Source organism: Magnolia sinica, chromosome 3 (genome assembly GCF_029962835.1).
Source record: "Magnolia sinica isolate HGM2019 chromosome 3, MsV1, whole genome shotgun sequence".
In the NCBI taxonomy this organism is placed as follows: Eukaryota; Viridiplantae; Streptophyta; class Magnoliopsida; order Magnoliales; family Magnoliaceae; genus Magnolia; species Magnolia sinica.
Window position 1 is genome coordinate 2,489,023 of NC_080575.1, and position 16,864 is coordinate 2,505,886.

Sequence of the window (16,864 nt, forward strand, 5' to 3'; positions counted from 1 at the left end):
GCCAAATAGCCATTAGCCACCACAATTTATTAATTAGGGAGTTATTTGATGCTCTTACAGAGTATGACTCTTGATACGCAGCCACTATATATTAACTCGAATTAGAACGTCGATCCCAAAATCATATTGAAGAATCCGAACCTCTGATCCGTGGATACTTATTTGCTGAAAGAAGACCACCCGATATTTTTCATTCTGGGCCGTCCAATAAATGTCCACTAATCCAAGGGTTAGATAATCAAATAAGTCATGGTGTTTGGTTCATAATAAATTTAAACTGTGATTTATGGTTTGGACAGTTTACTTTGAAATACATGCATGCTACATTAGCAATTTCTAAGTGCCTGCGTTTCATCCATCACACTTGGCCAGTGTATCAAAGTTCTTTGCTTCTAACATGTTAGTCTATGTCCGAGCTACGTGGATCCTTGACTGTGGGGCCTACCTTGATGTATGTGTCTTGTATCCACTCCGCCCGTACGTTTCTCCTGATCATTTAAGGAATGAGCAATAAAAAAAAATAAAAAAATGCAGATATCCAAATATAAGGTGGACCAGACCACAGGAAGCAGTGGTGATGGACCATTAAAAACTTTTTATGAGCCATAAAAGTTTTGGATCAAACTATTATTTGTTGGTTTCTTATTTTTGACGTTCTCAAGCCCCATGAAGTTTTTAATGGTGAGTGCTCAATCACCATTCTTTCCTTTGGTGTGGTCCACTTGAGAACGGAATCTGCTGAATTTTTTAGCACATGTCCTGAAAATGATATGGAGAAACATATGGACGGCGTAGATATAAGACACATACTTCACAATGGCCCCACATTTTAAGATCGACCGATTTTGGTGGAACTGGGATCCATAGAAAATGCGTCCACGTCGATGTCGACAACTACCTTGCCTACTATAGACGCAGTTTGGCCGGTGACCCCAGCACCAGCCAACTAGTAGGTTACAAAGCTCTCCGTGACCTAGGATTCATAGAAGCTGCGTCCATGTCGATGTCGACAACTACCTGCTTTCCTACTATAGACGCATTTTGGCCGGTGACCCCAGCAACAGCCAACTAGTAGTTACAAAGCTTTCCTTGCCCACAATAATATATGTTTTTTATTCACGTTGTTTATCTATTTTTTAATCTCATTATATATCATGAGTTAAAGATATGAAGCAAACCTAAAACTTAAGTAAGTAACACTTACCATTGAAAATTTATTAAGGACGCAGAAGTTTTGAATCAATCTTATATTTGTGTTTTCCCTTCTTTTAGAGTACGTGATTGGTGTAAAGAGTATGTGATTGATGTAAAGCGGGTCACAGACATTTTTATGGCCAAGATGGATCAGAGAAGGCCCGATCGACAACAAAAGTAATCCAAACCGTCAATTTTTAGATCGGGTGTATCTCACAATATGGAATGAGTTAGGGCGTAAAATATATGATTTCGGGGTAGAACGAGCTACTTTAGTCACTCAACCCGCTACGCTGGGTTGCGTAAGCCAGATTTGCAACTGTTGTTTCCCTGATTCCATTTTTTATTATAAATAGTAAATTTTAGTTTAATTAATCTTTAGGATTTGCGCCCAATGTAAAAAGAGCTTATAATAATTAGGAGAACAGCTTGGTGAAGCCAAATAGGACACCTACTATTTTTGGCGGAATTTTAAGAGTTTTAGTTATAGTTTGTTTCTGATATCTCTCTCATTGCTTGATATCTCTATTTAAAGGGTTGTAAATTCATTTATTTCATTTATTAATCAAATTATGAATTTATTAGTCTCTGTGAGGAGTCTAATAAAGCTTAGTTATTTCTAAGGAAGACGGTGATTGACCTCATCACATTCATCTATTACTGCGTCAGTGATTCAATTAATAAGTTGGATGACAGATAAACATTATATTGAAGTCTAATAATTTTTTAAGAGCAGGAATCCGTTTCCTTTGATATGGTTACCTAAGACTTTAATTTGCTTCATTTTTAAGTTTGTGCCATAAAATAAACAAGTAAAATAGATACACAGAAGGAAACGAAACACTGTATCATGATAGAGTCATAGGGTTTCAACATCAGCAAGCTGGCAGGTGTTTACTCCATTTTCCATGTAATTCAACATCAGCAAGCTGGCAGGTGTTTATTCCATTTTCCATATAATTTTAGAGTACTAGTCGGAAAAATAAATAGATTAAACTTCCACCGTTAAAATTTTTTTGAGAGCTACAAAAGTTTTATAGGAAGCTTATATTTATGTTTTACTTTCATTTAAATCCGTATTATCTAATTAACAGATCACATGGAAAGAAAATAAACATTGCCGTGAGCGTTAAGACGTTTTTAAATGGAGCCTCTAATTATCATTGTTTTCTTTTCTTGTGGCATGGTCCACTTAGGTTTGGATGTGTCTTATTTTTGTTTTATTTCCTAAAACGATATATGTACGAACGCACCGAATTGGCTACTCCCCCTAACACCATCTACTAGCCCTACTATGATGTATGTGTTTTATCCATGTCATCCATTTATTTTTACACATCATTTTACAGTATGAGACCAATAATGAGATATATCCCAATCTCAAGTGAACCACATTACATGAAGCAGTGTTGAATTAGCGTCAAACATTCAAAACATTTCCAGGCTATGAAAGTTTTAGATCAAGCTGAGTTTTCTTTTTTCCCTTCATCTGGGCTGTATGACCTAATCAACCGACTGGCTGTCAAATAAACAGTATAGTGGACCTTAGGAGGATTTTAATGGTGAATATCCAATCACTATTGTTTTCATGTAGTGTGGTCCACCTGAGATTTATATCCCTCTCATTTTTGGGATCAAGCCTTAAAATGATCTTTAAAAATGGATGAAGGGAATGGATGAAATACATTAATCATGATAGTACCCACGGTGCACGGAGCTGTGTCATGCGAGTGGCCAATCCGATTCCGCGCGGACGTATCAATGTCAGGGCATTGCAGGCCCACCCAGCACTGTCAGCAGGCAATCCACGGACACGGATTGGCTACTCCCCTGCCACCAGCCCGGTGGCTGATGGTCGGTGCTCTGTGGGCCCACCATGGTGTATGTGTTTCGTACATGCCGTTCATTCAGTTTTAACGGCTTGATATAAAAAATGAGAGGGATATAAATCTCAAGTGGATCACACCACAGGAAAACAATAGTGATTGGATATCCACCGTTAAAATCATCGTAAGGCCCACTGGACTATTTATTTGACATCCAAACTGTTGATTAGTTCATACAGACGCAGATGAAAGGAGAAAAACAAAGATAAGCTTGATCCAAAACCTTTATGGCCCCAGAAAGTTTTTAATGATTGATGTTCATTAAAAATGTTTCCTTTAATGTGTTCCACTTGAGATTTGCATATATCGAATTTTTGGTCTTATATCATAAAATGATCTATAAAAACAGATAGAAGGCATGGATGAAACACATTCATCATGGTGGGGCCCACAGAGCACCAACAACCAGCCATCGGCTGTGGCAGGGGAGTAGCCAATCCGATTCGGCGGTCCACATCCTCGGGTCACATCCGACGTGAACGTGTCAATGTCAAGGCATACGTCATGTCTTACGTCAGCTAAATGAAATACACGGCCGCCGTGGTTGCCGTGACTATCGAGTATGAACGTAGACTTTCGCGATAAAGACGTCCAATACGGTTTGATTTTCACTCCGTACGGATGGGCCAAGTGGGGCCCATGATTCATTGATCCAAACAGTTAGAATCAGGGGTCCACCTGTGGATGGTCCATGCACCAGAAATTACTGTGAGAGAATGAATCCTCACCCAACAATGATGTTTCAAAAACTATACGGTTAAAATAGAAAACAGACAAACGGATCACATTGAAAGGAGGGAAGGCCAAGTAATATCGACCGAGGATCCTCCGACAGGGAAATATTTGGTTTTTTCGTCGTATACTTTGATGCTCCTCATACAAACGGTTTGGATCTCTTAGATGTACATTTACTTGCTGAATTTGAACCGTTCAGCTATTTTCCATTTAAACCGTCTATTTGGGCGAATCCAGTTTGATCATAGTTTCGGGCTAACTTTTGAAGTATTTGTAATGGGAACGGATTGGCTACTCCCCCTGCCACTGGCCCGGTGGCTGGTTGTCGGTGTCTGTGGGACCCACCATGATGTATGTATTTCATCCATTCCGTTCATCCATTTTAAAAGATCATTTTAAGGCTTTATGCAAAAAATTAAAGGTATATAAATCTCAGGTGGACCACACCACAGGAAAAAAGTGATTAGATATCCACCGTTAAAATCCTCCTAAGGCCTACCGTACTGTTTATTTGACATCCAATCTGTTGATTAGATCATACAGGCCTACATGAAGGGAAAACACAAATATTAGCTTGATTCAAAACTTTTATAGCCCCCAAAATGTTTTTAATTGTCAACGCTCATTCAACGCTCTTTACTGTAACGTGGTCCACTTGAGATTGGGATATACCTCATTTTTTCTCTCATATCATAAAATGATCTGGAAAAATAGATGGACGGCATGGATGAAACACATACATCATGGTGGGGCCCACAGAGCACCGACCATCAGCCATTGGCTGGTGGCAGGGGACTAGCCAATCCCTTTCCATTTGTAACATGTAGTGGGGCCACATTCTGGAAAGTCTCGTCTGAGGTTTATTTTATGCCACGTGTGCAACTTACGTTTGTTTATGAGGTCAGCGCCCTCGTCATGATGGATGGTGGTGAGGTGGGCATGCAAACTCTCCTGCAAGCAAAGCCAGCTTGCATAGATGGGAGCAGATAAGGCGAGATCCCTGATCCACCGAGGTGGGTGGGACCCCTGACTGTGGAGCCCACTGTGATGTATATGACTACATCCAGGCCGTTCATCCGCATTGAAAGCTCATTTTAAGGCATTATCCGAAAAAAATCCAAATATGAGGTGGACCATAATATAGGAAACAGTGGTATTCGATTACTGAAAACTTCTCGTGGGCCACAAAAGTTTTGGATCAGGTTGATATTTATCTAGTCTACTCATCCAGAAAATTTTGACCTTATCAACAGGTTGGATGCCAAATAAACATTCCGGTGGCCCCATGAAGTTTTTAATGGTGGGGATTCAATTACTACTATTTCCTGTGGTATGGTCCACTCATGATTTGAATCAGCTTCATTTTTTGGATTATGTGTTAAAATGAGCCTTCAAAACGGTTGGACGGTGTGGATTTAATACACATACATCACTGTGAGCCCCACAGTCAGGCGTCCAACCCACCTCATTGGATCCCGAGTCTCACCTAATCCGCTGACTGGATAGATGGGACATACAGATCAATGACATAGACCGTTGAACATGAAGAAATAAAAATTCTTTTGATCAATGGCCTACAAATAAATTGTTTGAAAGAAAGTACAGCAACGGTTCATATTTAACCGTTAAAAGACTACATACTAAGCTTCAATTGAGCCCCATTGGAATAACGGTCTAGATCACTGGTCTGTGGGCCCAATTGTCTATACTCTAGGTTCGATGATATTGTACACAGCCTTAGCTGGAGGTTTGACATAATTCCTCTCCATTCAAAGGCTTAGATTAAAAAGGTATTTTTAAAGATATACGCTGCGTTGTATCTAAACTTTTCAATGGACCCATCACTACATGCCTTGGCCTGAGCATTGGTTACTATCTATTTTTGTTTTCATTCGTTCATTTTTGGAGAACCAATTTCATACTTGTGACCAAAAGATTAAAGTTACCTTTTGTCTATGCCATCTCCAGGGTGGGTCCCTTCTGATGAACGGTGCAGATCCTGTACAACTGAGCTATATCTGTGGCTTTAGGTGTGCTGTGCATGGGAAACAACATTAGATACTTTCCCTTTCCAGCACCATTTATTAAACACTTGTAACCAGTCACATTCACCGCAACATCGATACAGACATACAGTAGATTTTTTCTAGGCAATGAACAGGAAATATCACAATTTGGAAGACCTTTCTATATATGTGTGTGTGAGAGTAATGCGCACGCACAACTAGTTGGACCGTCCAACTAGTTTTAATTAATGTCAATGAATGATGCCGATGCAAAAGATACTTTAATGAGGAAAAGAAACTACTGGCTTGGGATGGCCCCACCATAGTGTTCATGTAAAATCCACCTCCGTCATTAGCTAAGTTACCTAATGTTACACGAAGGGCCCTTAAATCAGCATCATCAATGGTTTAGATATACCACACGATTAAAAACAATCTACAAGGAATGCTTACAGTGGAGATTGTTTCCCTTGGTATGGTCCACTTGAATAATTTATGAGCCTTCATTTTAGCCATCAGGCTTAGAATCTGGTGTGGATTCCAGTGGTCGGAATGGATTTCACATGTTCATCACGGTGAGACTGGTAACAATCAAGGGTGGATGTCTCTCTCAACTGTTTCTATTAGTATGGCCCACTTAAATCACATATCAGCCTGATTTTTTGGCTTTGGACCTGCACAGGATTACACATCCAATGATAGGAGTAGATATCCTGGCACGCATCACGCAAACATAAAAATTAGGGGCACCGATTAGATACTGATAAGGTCAGTAGCCAAATGGCTACTGAAGTGACATCACCAAGATCCGTGGACCCCACCATGATGCATGTGTTGTATCCATACTGTCCATGGAATTAGAAAAAGAATTATATAGATCTAAAGTTCAAGTGGACCCACCACAGAAAACCGTGGGATAAGTCATACCCATCGTTGAAACATTTATAGGGCCTACCATGATGTATTTTTTAGATCCAACCTATTTATAAATGAACATAGCGATAGATGAAGTGAAAACAAAAATATAAGCTTGATCGGAAACTTCTATCGCCATTAAGAAGTTTTGAATGGTGGAAGTCATTGTCCCCACTGTTTTCTAGGGCAGGGTCCACTTGAACTTTAGATCTATCTCCTTATTTTTATCATGCCATCAAACGATCTCTCCAAATGAATGGACGACATGGATATAACACATGCATCATGGTGTGGCCCATAGAGCTTTTTTTTTTATTTTTTATTTTTTTAATTTTTTTTAACACGCGCACACACACACCCCACACACACGCTTACACACGCACACACACCCCACACACACATGCCATGGGATTTCACCACTGGTGGGTACTCGAACCCTTGACCCGGTGTTGAAACTCCTGAGAGTCTACCAGCCGGGTATGAGTAAGGACCACCAGAGCTTGGTGACGCCACTTCAGTACCCATTTGGATACTGACCTTGTCAGTATCTAATCCGCACCCAAAAGGTGGACCTATTTGATGGGGTTCCAATAAATGTCGGACGTTCCCGATCTTAATAGGGGAGTGAATAAGTGCAACCTTGTAACAAAGCAGTAGGGTGATTACCTGACCGTGTGACCCACCTTCATGTATACTCCTAATATCCACGCCATCCATCAGTTTTTATACATCCAGAATATGATCCCAAAAATAAAGTAGATTCAAAATTTAAGTAGACCACATCACATAAATGAGTAGACATTGAATACCCACCATTAAAATTTTCCGAAGGCCTATTGTACTGTTTTTTTAGCCCTCCAAACCAGTTGATAAGGTCACACTGACATGGATTAAAGGAAAACACAAATATCAGCTTGATCCAAAACTTTTATGGCCCTAAGAAGTTTCTAAAAGTCAATCACCACTATTTACAGTGATGTGGCCCACTTTTATTTCTCTCATTCCATGTTTTTGTTAACTTATAAACAGGTTGGATCTCAAATAGACATCATGGTGGGCCCCGTGAAGTTTCAACGATGGGCATCATTATCCCCACTTTTTTCTGTGGTGGGCTTCACTTGGGCTTTGGATCTACCTCATCCTTTGGCTCATGCCCTAAAATGATCTCTCCAAATGGATAAACGGTGTGGATACAACACATACAGTGGGACCCACAAAACGTGTTGATATCAATTCATTAGCGAGTTACTGTCGGGTTCAGCGGCTAATCCACGAGAGCATTAACTGCCACCTTAAATTACGCCTGATAGAGGTGTTTAGGGTGTTTTGGAAGCAGGTATCACACGGACTCTCACTCCTGATTTTATTTTTTATAGCCTACTCTGATATGTGTGTGAGATCCAATCTGATCATTAGATGTGTAATCAATTAATAAGCCTATATCCAATAAATCAGGCTAACCCATGATGCAGATGGGCCACACCAATAAGAATAATTAGGAGAGAGAGATCCACCCTTGATTTTTACAGGCTCCATCATGATGAAACCGTAAAATCTATTCCAACCAGTAGATGTCACACCAAAAGTAAGCCTAGGTTCCAAAAATCAGGTTCTATCTATGATACATTTGAGCCACTTAAAGGGGGACTGTTTGGAGGGTGAACCTTTCCACGTACTCTAATTTCCAATCGTATTGTCCTCTTGAACTACGGGTGGGGATAAATTTTGAGACCTATCTAAGGTGGAGTGACATACTTGATGGTTGGGGTTGATTTTACATTAACACCATAATGGGACCCACCTAAGCCGTTTCCCATGCATTACTCTGGAGAGAGAGAGAGAGAGAGAGATCTGACCATCTTGGCTTGTTCCTACCCTTTAATTCCAAGGAAAAATGGATGGTTGGAGGTATCCCATCAGTATGAATTTGCATTATATATGCCACGTGTAGTTAAAACATGCACGCCTAGGTGGTTGGCAACGCACACGGTAGTCATATTACAGTATTACTAATCAATGAAACCGACTGCTCTGTCCGTTTGTTCGTGAATACACGACTCGAATAGTATATAAATGCGATAGGTAATGTCTTTACGTCGCATGCACGCACAGCCAATTTAGACCGTCCAAATCATGGGTCAGTTGTGGATACATTATAACCCAAAGATCAAACGCGTTGAATGGTTGTAACCATCAATCGATCAAATGGTTGGCCACATGTGGTATTGTCGGCCAAGTCCAACTGTCTAAATCAGTTTCATCGGGTTAGATTATTGGGGCCCACACGTTATTGGTCAATCTAATCATTAAAAATAGGATTTCATCGGGTTAGATTAGTGGGGCCCACACGTTACTCGTCAATCTAATCATAAAAGAGTGGGCTACGTGTTTCGAGTTTTCACCAAAAACGGCTCTTGCTGGGGTGGTAGACTCTCAGGAGTTTTAACACCCGGTCAAGGGTTCGAGTATCCATAGGTGTTGAAATCCCACTATGGCGTGGGTGTGTGGGGGTGTGTGTGCTTGTTAAAAAAAAAAAAGAAAAAAAAAAAGTTTTCACCAAAAAGGGAATAAACTCCCACGTGGAGTTATTTGGTAGTCTACGGACTGTGTTCATCCATTTGGAGCCAGAAGCATGGCGTGCATGTTCCTTAGATAACCCCTGACAAATCATGGCCCACCAAAGATATTTCATAACCCAGAACATCAGATTAATCGAATGATCGTACCCTTTAATTAATATACATTTGTTTGTTGAATTTTGATAGTTAATCACTTAGTATTTTAATAGTAGTCTATAATTGCTTTAACGGTGAGAATTCAATATCCTGAATCCTAGATTTTTAAGCAGCCCTTCATAAATTTAGCTTTTTGTTTATGTCTTCAATTCGAGGGGTCTTTTCAAAATGTTTTTCATTTCTTGAAAATAAGAATAATAATGATAGGTAATGTGCCTAGCCATCCAATTAGTGGGCCAAAAAAAAATAACAATGTGTCAATTAGTGGGCCCAAAAAAAAAAATGCCCAATAAGTAATTTGTTGAGAGTGGGATTTAAACCCATGCCCTTTTGGGACCAGAACCTTAATCTGGCGCCTTAGACCAACTTGGCCATCTCAACTTAATGAAAAAATATATAATAAATATCATATTTTTTTTAATCCAAACACTTGATGTCGTTACAAGGTTACAAATGTTCCAATATGTGGGTGAACTTTACAAAGTTTTAAGTTGGAACTGAAACAATCTGAATGGATATTCAAGGGTTAGTCCATCATTGCAAATAGGGCATTCGCATTTGGGTCATTTTCTTCATTGAAAAGCATTCAATGCAATGTGAACACAAGGTAGGAAGAATAAAAGACCACGCACCCACTAATAGACGGAGATAATTGACATCTTACATAAGTCAATGTAATGATAAGACATTGTCGAAGAAATTCGGAAAATAATGTGTGTGAGGGAGAGAGGTGATCATACAAACGCATGCAGGTGTTCACACGACCATAGAACTTTCTTGGAGTTATCCATATGTGAAGGATGGAGTTATTCAAACTCACATCTTTTCTCTTAATATTCCTTCCAGGGTGGTGAAAGTTTTTCAATTATTATAGCAGCTTAAAAAGCCTCATCGATCATCATACATTTGGATGAAACTTCATTAGTAATGTTTTTGTAAATCATATACCTGATTTATTACATACTTACCGTCTACTATCTTAAAATCAATATCGTTATTGACTACATATTTTTTCTGTTCCGCAACCGTTGTTATGAATTTCTTTTTGAGGTAGTCACACAGTTCTCTGGCCAGCAAACAATGAAATAAATATCATAGTTATTGTTAGTCATCGCATTGAGATTATAATTTTGGCACTAATAGTTATCTTTTTCTATTTGGATTGTTCAAAAAATATTGCTGGTTTATTTGACTCAAGTGATGGGTATGATCTTTGATGGCATAGATCGACTTGAGGATGGTGAGATAGAATTTCATTTTCCAATGACATCTCTTGAAATTATTATTATTATTTTTTTTAAAAAAAATGTCAATTCTATAATTCTCAAAAATAGTTGCCATAGATATTGAGATTTTGAGAGAGAAATATATCTTTAAATTAGTAGTACTAATAAAGAGAAAAGGCAGAGAATTGAAATATTGTAGACAAGAAATAATAGAAATATTATCTGGATAGCTGAGGCACGTTGCAATAGCTATCTTAAAGACAAATATTCCCCCACAAGGAAGATCCTTGATGAACTGAGTTTCAACAACTCTACCCCTTGGGATATAAAAAACTCTCATTCTTGATGAATAGCTTTGATTAGGTGCATGCACAATCTTAGTCACACGAATCTAAGCTTGCTCTTATTGATTTTCCCAAATAAAAGAATGTAGAAAGAAAACTCAGAGAAGAAACTAGAGAGAAGAGGAGAGAGATTTTTCTATCTATGTAAAATAAGAAATGAGAAGCCTTTATAAAGAAATAAGGAATGGTCGTTGGCGCATATGAGTAACGCATTAATGACAAATTGACTCATACCTGCTCATTAATTATTTATTGGTGCATAACAACACTCTACCCATGCATGCATGGGCATGACAACACCCTTGAAGATAACAAACCCAATACAAATAATAAGCCAAAGTCTAATATAAAAGCCTAAGTTTCCCATCTCCTTTTCAAAGTGGAACTAAACCCAACACCAAAACCACAAGACAAGGGAAAATAGCTTTTCTTATTTTTAGAATCAAAATTTTTAACAAAAGTAGAAGAGTGGGAGAGTAGAAGCAGAGAGGAAGTAGGAGAAGTGGAAGTAGAGAAGGAGAGAATTCCTTTCACGTGACTTCCTCCACACGTCTAATCCATACGCATGGGGACTAATCAATTCTTCAATGGCAGATCTGCTACTAAGATGTAGAAGAGGCCCATGACTCCAGTATGTATTTGGCTGCTACTATAATTCGATTTGAGAGTCAAAACCTCTCCATCTGAGATCTTAACAGACCCTGGCTTCGGATAGCAAGTGGACATCCCAACAATATAGCCATCCTCATTCCCTGCTTCTTTCCCGTTTCCATAGATTGGTATTGAAGAGCATATAACTCTGCCATCCTGATTCAATTCATACAAACCATGTGAAAACAAAAGTCAGATAATTCATTGGAGATAGGATTCTTCAAACATTTCTTACATGGAATACGTAAGTTAAAAAATATGGCATGAAAATCATAAAGGGGGGAAATATTTTAATGGATTATAAACAAGGAAAAATATGTTGTTTTTTTTTTCAGCACCTGTCCATGAAGAGTTGAACCAACTCCACCCCAATGCTGGTGGGCCACCCCATAGATAACATCGCCCCCACGAGGCATGACGATGCTCATCTTTTTGGAATCTACACAATGGCTTTTGCCCATGTCTGCCGCACCACACGGCTCAACGTCATATTCGACCTGGATCAAGCAATCAATTACTATTAATGTTACATCAAGAAAGATTTCAGAAACCCAACCATATGAATTTTCTGTTATGATCAGTGTCATGAAAGAGATTGACCATTTAACATTTGTGTGGCCCATCTGATAACAAGATGGGCCTATTCCGGGACTTTCAGGGGGAGTGAGTAGGGACTGAGATGGAAGCTTTCTTTAGCGTTTTCTTTAGGTTACGGTTTGGGATCTCATACTCACGCAGAAGTTAAATTAGCTCTGGTCGAGGGGCTAGAGCTATGCATGGACTGGGTTCATGAAAGTGGAAGTGGAGAGTAATTCTATGGTTGTGATTGATATCCTGAATGGCAGGCCCATGTCCATGTAGATGATGTGGTACTGGTGGAGCTGGGTTGATTTGTTCATGCGTCGGGTTAATATAAAGATTTCGTTTGAGCAGAGAGGCTTTGTTGGATGGTCCAGTGAGATGGGGTAGTGAATTGCAGACAAAGCGGCTGTTTATTTTGCCGAGCTTCTTCCTGCCATTAGAGGAAATTTACCCCTAATAGAATAGGTGTGGGAAACATGAGAGAGTGTTATATGTAATTGAGTACATTGTGGGGGATATGACAGGCAAGGCCCGTCGTTCTTTTTTTTCTTTTTTTCTTTTCTTTTTTTTTTTGTGGCGAGGGCCTGCCCAAAATCTTATAGGTCTCTTTGTGAAAATAACTATATTCACTTTAAAAAACGGTCTTCTGGCAATAATTAAAACAAAAACAAAAAAGATGGGCCTGTTAGGAGGACACGTACGACACGTACAAGGTGGGTCTATCTGATGGTGTGGATCATACACACAAGTTTTGTCTGAGTGTAGTGGAAAGTAAGAAAGATATATACCTTGCAACCGAGTCGATCATTTTCACTGGTTGAATTTGTTCTCTTCCCAGAATCCGTTACATCGAATATGTATATCTTAACAGGCACAATGCTATCATGCCAGTCGACCCACTTCACAGTGTATCTCAAGTACAGCTTTCTCTTCACATCCTCAAAGCTTTCTCTCAACCTACACTGTGTCTGATCATAGCAACAACGAAGACCACCAATGTAATCCTTTGGCAAAGGACTACCACTTCCATCCTTCGTCACATTATAAAGATTGCACCTACACTCGGCGCACCCCATTCGATCAACCACACCCCGCGTATCAATTGCATGGACATTCAGATACCACCTCTCCACATACCCATTTGGAATTTCAGCAGGATTCCCGACTTCTACACCGTAAGGGTCCGGCACGTGTGTGGAAGTCCGTCGCGTTTCTGATCCAAGCCCATAGTACTGCCCAAGCACATCTCCCTGGCAAACTCCAGCATTCCTCACAAAGGTGATATTCGTATCCACAGCTGAAGAGTTACTATAGTATCTAGCCAGGACCCAATGGTGGAGATAAGTCTCATAAAGTGGGATAGGATTCCCCGCCTCATCGATCACTTCACCATTGAAGTCCTTGAGAGCAATGTGGCCTCTTGGGAAGTCGACATTGAGGTACTCTTTGTTCGACACGGATCCTGGTCCTAGAACGAATGCAGGGGATAGAAAGATGGCAGTTTTCACCCCATTTTCATTTTTCAGAAGAGTTCGCGAGGAATGAACGGATACGGTTAAAAGTAGAATTGCTAATGATAGCATCCACCATTGAGAAGAGTATTTCATTTTTGCTACAATTTAGAAAAAGAAAAAAGAAAAAAGACTGTCAATCTCTACCTAAAAGACTACAGATTCTAGTGAAAAATGCAAGCATATTGTCAAAGAAACATTTTAGAGAGAGAAAAAAAAATGCATACTTTGAAGAAAGGAAATATACAATGTTTAGATGAGACATGCTCAGCCCAAGAAACTGTACATGTGGGGCTCATGGAAATCAAAATCGTTCATATGACGCGCGACATCCTTGGAGTGTTGTACTCCAAAAAATCTAAGCCATTGGATGATCTTATCCTAACTATCTTCACAATCCCATTAAATATGTATCCTTGGTTATAAACTTGTGAGTGTCAAGGGATTTGAACTAGAAAGCAAGTGCCTACAGAGTGGACAGCTATAATCATCCATTCAATCTGAATTTTTTGGATTAGTTGGGTGTTAGATTAACTGGGCATCTAGCTGGAGTCTCTTGGGCTATGCCAAGTTCCATGGAAGCTCTCCTCAGTAATTGGCATGGGAAAGCTGGGGGAGCGGTGGGTAAAAGAAAGCGTGTTATTCTTCTTGCGGTGTTTTTGGCTCTGGGAGCAAAACGAAATAACCGTTACTTTAGAAATAATTCAGTGTTGACGGGGGGGTGTTTTTGAGCGTTTTAGTTTCTTTAGAGATTGAGCTTCTTAATCGCTCTGTAAGGGAATTGGCAGTTTGGGCTTTCTTTTGTTTTGTTTTGTTTGTATTTTTTTTTTCTTGGTTGTTCCTTCGATGAATGATATTCTTGCCTTTAAAAAAAAAAAAAAAAAGACTCGGTGGCACCCACCATGATTGTTGTAGAGTGGGTCACGGACACTTTCATGTCCAAGATGGATCAGAGAAGGCCTAATCAGACGCAGAAGTCATTAAGACCGTCAGAATCTTAAAACAGGCATATCTTGCAAACCGGAATGAGTTACTCGACGTACCATATATGATTTTGGGGTAGGACGAGCTACTTTAGGAAACCAACTTGGCTATGCCGTGTTGCTTATGCTAAATTTGCAAGATTCCATCATGTCGACGGCCAAATTCTGTGTTTAATTCAGTTTTTACTATTTAGAGTAAGTTATGAATTTTAGGGAGTTTTAATTATAGTTTAATTCTTAAACTTCTTCTTAGTCTTGTTATGTTCATTCTTGCATCAATGATGCATCTGTTTAATCTATGTCATCTATCCATTTTCCACCTCATTTAAGGGAAGAACCCAAAATTGAAGCATATCCAAAGCCCCGTGGCCCCACCACAAGAAACGGGGAGGATTGAATGCCTGTGGTTGAAAATTTATTAGGGCCATTGAAGTTTTTTTTTTTTAATCAAACTAATATTTGTCTTTTCCCTTCATCTAAGTTTGTGTGACCCTATCATCTGAATGAAAGCATAATGCAGTAACTCAGTACACTATAAATAAACTCGGTAGAGCCAACCATGATATATGCGTCTTATCTACATTGTCCATCCATATTATCAGCTTATTTTAGTGAGTGAATCTAAAATTAAAACATATCTAAAGTTCAAGTGGGCCACACCACAGAAAACAGTGAGGATAATATCATCCATCGTTGACACTTTCCCAGGGCTCACAGTAATCTTTATTTGTCATCCAACCAGTTCATAAGGTCACGTAGACATGGATGGAAGGAAAACACAAATATCAGCTTGATCCAAAACTTCTGTGGCAAAGAAGTTTTCAACAGTAAGCGTTCAGCTCACATAGTTCCCTGTGGTGTGGTTCACTTGAGCTTTGGATATCTTCAATATTAGGTTCATGCCCTAAAATGAACTTGGTAAAACAGATGAACGGTGTGGATAAGAAAAACACATCATGGTGGGACCCACAGACCTTGCTCACAATAGCCTACTGAGTTACTCAACGGTCGACGTAATTATCCACTGTTTCCAGTGGTGTGGTCCACTCGAGCTTTGGATATGCTTTAATTTTTGGTTTATGCCCTAAATGAGCTGAAAAATAGATGGATGCTTGGATGAAACAGATGCATCACTGTGAGTGATGCCCCACAGTCCTGACACCATGCAGCTATGTCACGCAATCCACGTCCCAATTTGGACGGTTTGGATTGAGGTATGCATAAAGAGAACATGGTGCCCAGATAACGAAAATCTAAACCGTACAAATCGTGCATCTCAGTTTACATGGCTAGAAACCGAAAATTCAATCTATTTGATTTCCTAACTGGCTTATAAGTGGGATTTCAATGGACGGTCAAGATGAAAAGTATGGAATGGTTCAAATTCAGCAAACAAATGCTATTAATCGGATGTTGGGATTGTTCAACCAAACCGAGTTTTGAATTATGGTCTATCTACAGTGGACCCCGAAATATGAACGGTTCAATTTAAGTTTGAAGTGTGTCAGTTGTCCAATTTCTGAGTGCATCTGTATCAACCGTTAAAAATCACCAACTCAAAGCTTAGAAAACGTATGCCCAAAAAAAAAAGAAAAAAAGAAGATAGGTCCTCTTAAAATCCGTTGATTCTACAAAAGAAATACAGAAAATTCCCAATCCATTTAATATATAATAAAAAAAAAAACCCACAACTATATAAATAAATTAAGAAAAATGTCAAAAGAAAATGATAAAGAAAAAAGAAAAAACAAAAGAAATCAATAAAAGAAAAAAACTAAAATAAGGAAATGTACGGTCGTCGTACCTCCTTTGATGGGGTTCTTTGACAAACACTAGAATATCTCTCTGCTTCTGGTTGTATTTTATCTGATCCTGCGAGTTCTTTTTATAGTGAGCGAGCGCTCGTTGCACAACTGCAATGATAGTCCATAACGCATTTTCTAAAATGGTGGTGACTCGTCCTCCACACATGTGACATTCGTGTACAGCCATCCAGACCATCCAAATTGGGGCCACATTGTGGATGGAGAATAAACTCTAAAAATAAAAATAATCAAGCAACCCTAACCATAAATTTAATGGACAATTAGAAGTAA

General features: G+C 39.2%; 1 protein-coding gene and 1 non-coding gene across 2 annotated transcripts; both read right to left on the minus strand.

Annotated features, from left to right (window-relative positions):
- Positions 1-9,770: 9,770 nt before the first annotated feature.
- On the minus strand, positions 9,771-9,852 carry TRNAL-AAG (transfer RNA leucine (anticodon AAG)). Its single transcript has one exon. It is a non-coding gene; the product is annotated as a tRNA-Leu (tRNA).
- Positions 9,853-11,253: 1,401 nt separating this feature from the next.
- LOC131239273 (uncharacterized) lies at positions 11,254-16,681 on the minus strand. Its single transcript, XM_058236889.1, has 4 exons — positions 16,573-16,681; positions 13,063-13,886; positions 12,031-12,189; positions 11,254-11,848 (listed from the first exon to the last, which is right to left on the minus strand). Exons 2-4 carry the CDS (start codon positions 13,879-13,881, stop codon positions 11,618-11,620), a joined length of 1,209 nt encoding a protein of 402 aa, XP_058092872.1. The 5' UTR covers positions 13,882-13,886; positions 16,573-16,681; the 3' UTR covers positions 11,254-11,617.
- Positions 16,682-16,864: the final 183 nt, after the last annotated feature.

What these genes read in the sequence shown, in the direction of transcription:
- LOC131239273 (XM_058236889.1), bottom strand. Translation starts at nt 13,881, where the DNA reads ATGAAATACTCTTCTCAATGGTGGATGCTATCATTAGCAATTCTACTT. An exon ending in ATGATCGACTCGGTTGCAAG is followed by an intron (nt 12,190 to 13,062) that starts GTATATATCTTT and finishes TGCTTGATCCAG; the next exon opens with GTCGAATATGACGTTGAGCC. An exon ending in GTTCAACTCTTCATGGACAG is followed by an intron (nt 11,849 to 12,030) that starts GTGCTGAAAAAA and finishes GAATTGAATCAG; the next exon opens with GATGGCAGAGTTATATGCTC.